The sequence below is a fragment of the Centruroides vittatus genome, unplaced genomic scaffold (assembly GCF_030686945.1).
Source record: "Centruroides vittatus isolate TY-2023 unplaced genomic scaffold, ASM3068694v2 contig_257, whole genome shotgun sequence".
NCBI classification, from domain to species: domain Eukaryota; kingdom Metazoa; phylum Arthropoda; class Arachnida; order Scorpiones; family Buthidae; genus Centruroides; species Centruroides vittatus.
Window position 1 is genome coordinate 1,348 of NW_027121630.1, and position 1,947 is coordinate 3,294.

The window sequence follows — 1,947 nt, forward strand, 5'->3', positions numbered from 1 at the left end:
CATATAAGACAAATGTGGCCCAAACCAGTATTAACTTTTGTTTTTTTTACATGTACTTGTAATAATTTTTGTATTATTTAAAGTGACAACTTAATTTTCACATCGAGGTATATAAATTTTAATCAAATTTTTAACAAACTAGTTTTGCCATAAAAACATGCATTAGCAGCATTAACAAATTAGAGTAAAATGACTGTTACTGTACAATGCTGTGATAAATATAAATTCATAACTTCATAAAATAGATTCTACATAATTAAAAATCGTTATTATAATTTAAAACTTTATGAAATTTGATAAAATCATCATTTTTCAGCACACGAACCATACGATTATGAAAGAACAGAAGAAAACGAAGACTTCTTCACGAAAACAGTTAGGGATAAACTGGGAGATTTCATTATTTACACACCAACGAAACTGATGGTGTTAATTCTGTATTTTATCAACTTAGGACTTGGATGTTACGGAGTGTATTTTCTAAAGCAAGGATTGGATCCTCAAATCATGTATCCCTCCGGTTCAGAAATATACGAAAGTTCACGAGTATATTTCAAATACTTCACTGAATACACATTTCCTGTTCACATAATTATTAACAAGACACTCGATTATTCAGACGAAAACTTTCAGAAATCGGTGGAAGATCTTCTTGGAAGATTTGAGGCTCATCCACATATAGCCGATTCACGTTTTACTGTCTCTTGGCTAAAATATTACAAAGAATTTCAGAGAAATCCAGTTGCACGATATGCCTTAAGAGGATACAACATGTCGAACAAAAACGATTTTATGGAAGGACTTCGCGAAGTTTTTCTGCGATTTAAAGCGGCAGAACAATTTTCAGATGATTTGGTATTCAGCCAGGATGGCTCAGAAATTACTTGCAGTCGATTTTTTGTTATCGCAAAAAAAATATCTAACAGCGAAACTGAAATCGCTACAATGAATGAGTTTTCGAAAATTGCAGATGAAGCACCTTTTCCGGTCCTAATTCACACTTTAATGTCAAGTACGATGGAACAAGGAGTAATTATCGATGGCATTGCTAAACAACTGTTTTGGATCACAGGTTTATTGATCGCGATTGTATTTTTTATTGTGATACCAAATATTTTCTGCTCTCTTGTGGTGGCAACTTCTGTTGTTTCTACTACGATAGAAACATTGGGTTACATGAGCATGTGGGGAGTTCACTTAGATATAATGTCTTTGACCAGTTTGGTTATGTGCATCGGATTTTGCATTAACTATCCGGCTCATATTGCGTACGCCTTTGTGACGTCGACCTGCAGAACGTCGAATGCAAAGATGAAAGATTCGTTGTATCGCGTCGGGTTTCCCATAATACAAGGAAGTTTATCCACTATTCTCGGAATACTTTTTATATATAGAGAATCGTACGCCTTACTAACATTTCTGAAAGTTGTGTGTTTAATAACAATGGAAACTGCCTTTCACGCTTTATTTTTTACCCCTGCTATTCTTCATTCAGTATTCTCTCTCTCTTGTTTTCGAGGAAAAAAAAATTCTTCATTTGTTAGGCAGGAATTAGCTGAAAGAAAGTTTGACCAATAAAAACGGTTAATGATTTGTTCTCTAATCTTATTATCTGTGAACATAACATATCGTGTTCTGTTTTGTGTTTGCCAGTGTTAATCTTATTGTTATTATTGTTTAAAAATTAATATTTAGTCTTGATATTATAAATATATATTAAGCTGTAGTTTATAACCGTAAAAGTACTGCAATCAGTTATCAATTACTGTATTACAATTGCATAAAATTAGATAAAATTGAAGTAATAAAAATATAAAAATTATTTACAGTGTTACATAAAGATGTGTTTTATATCGTGTAATTGTAATTTCAACTTGGTGTTATCGAAAATACCGGTCTGACTTTCTGTCACGTATTTCATTTGGCAGGTAAAGAAGACAAATAAAA

The 1,947-nt window shown here is 32.2% G+C and overlaps 1 protein-coding gene across 1 annotated transcript; it reads left to right on the top strand.

Moving 5' to 3' along the window:
• Positions 1 to 316: 316 nt before the first annotated feature.
• Positions 317 to 1,578, top strand: LOC136971507 (patched domain-containing protein 3-like; the record flags this gene model as incomplete). The annotated part of the gene is made up of 1 exon (XM_067265966.1): positions 317 to 1,578. A coding segment is annotated over one exon (1,262 nt), but the record flags the coding sequence as incomplete, so codon positions are not given.
• Positions 1,579 to 1,947: the final 369 nt, after the last annotated feature.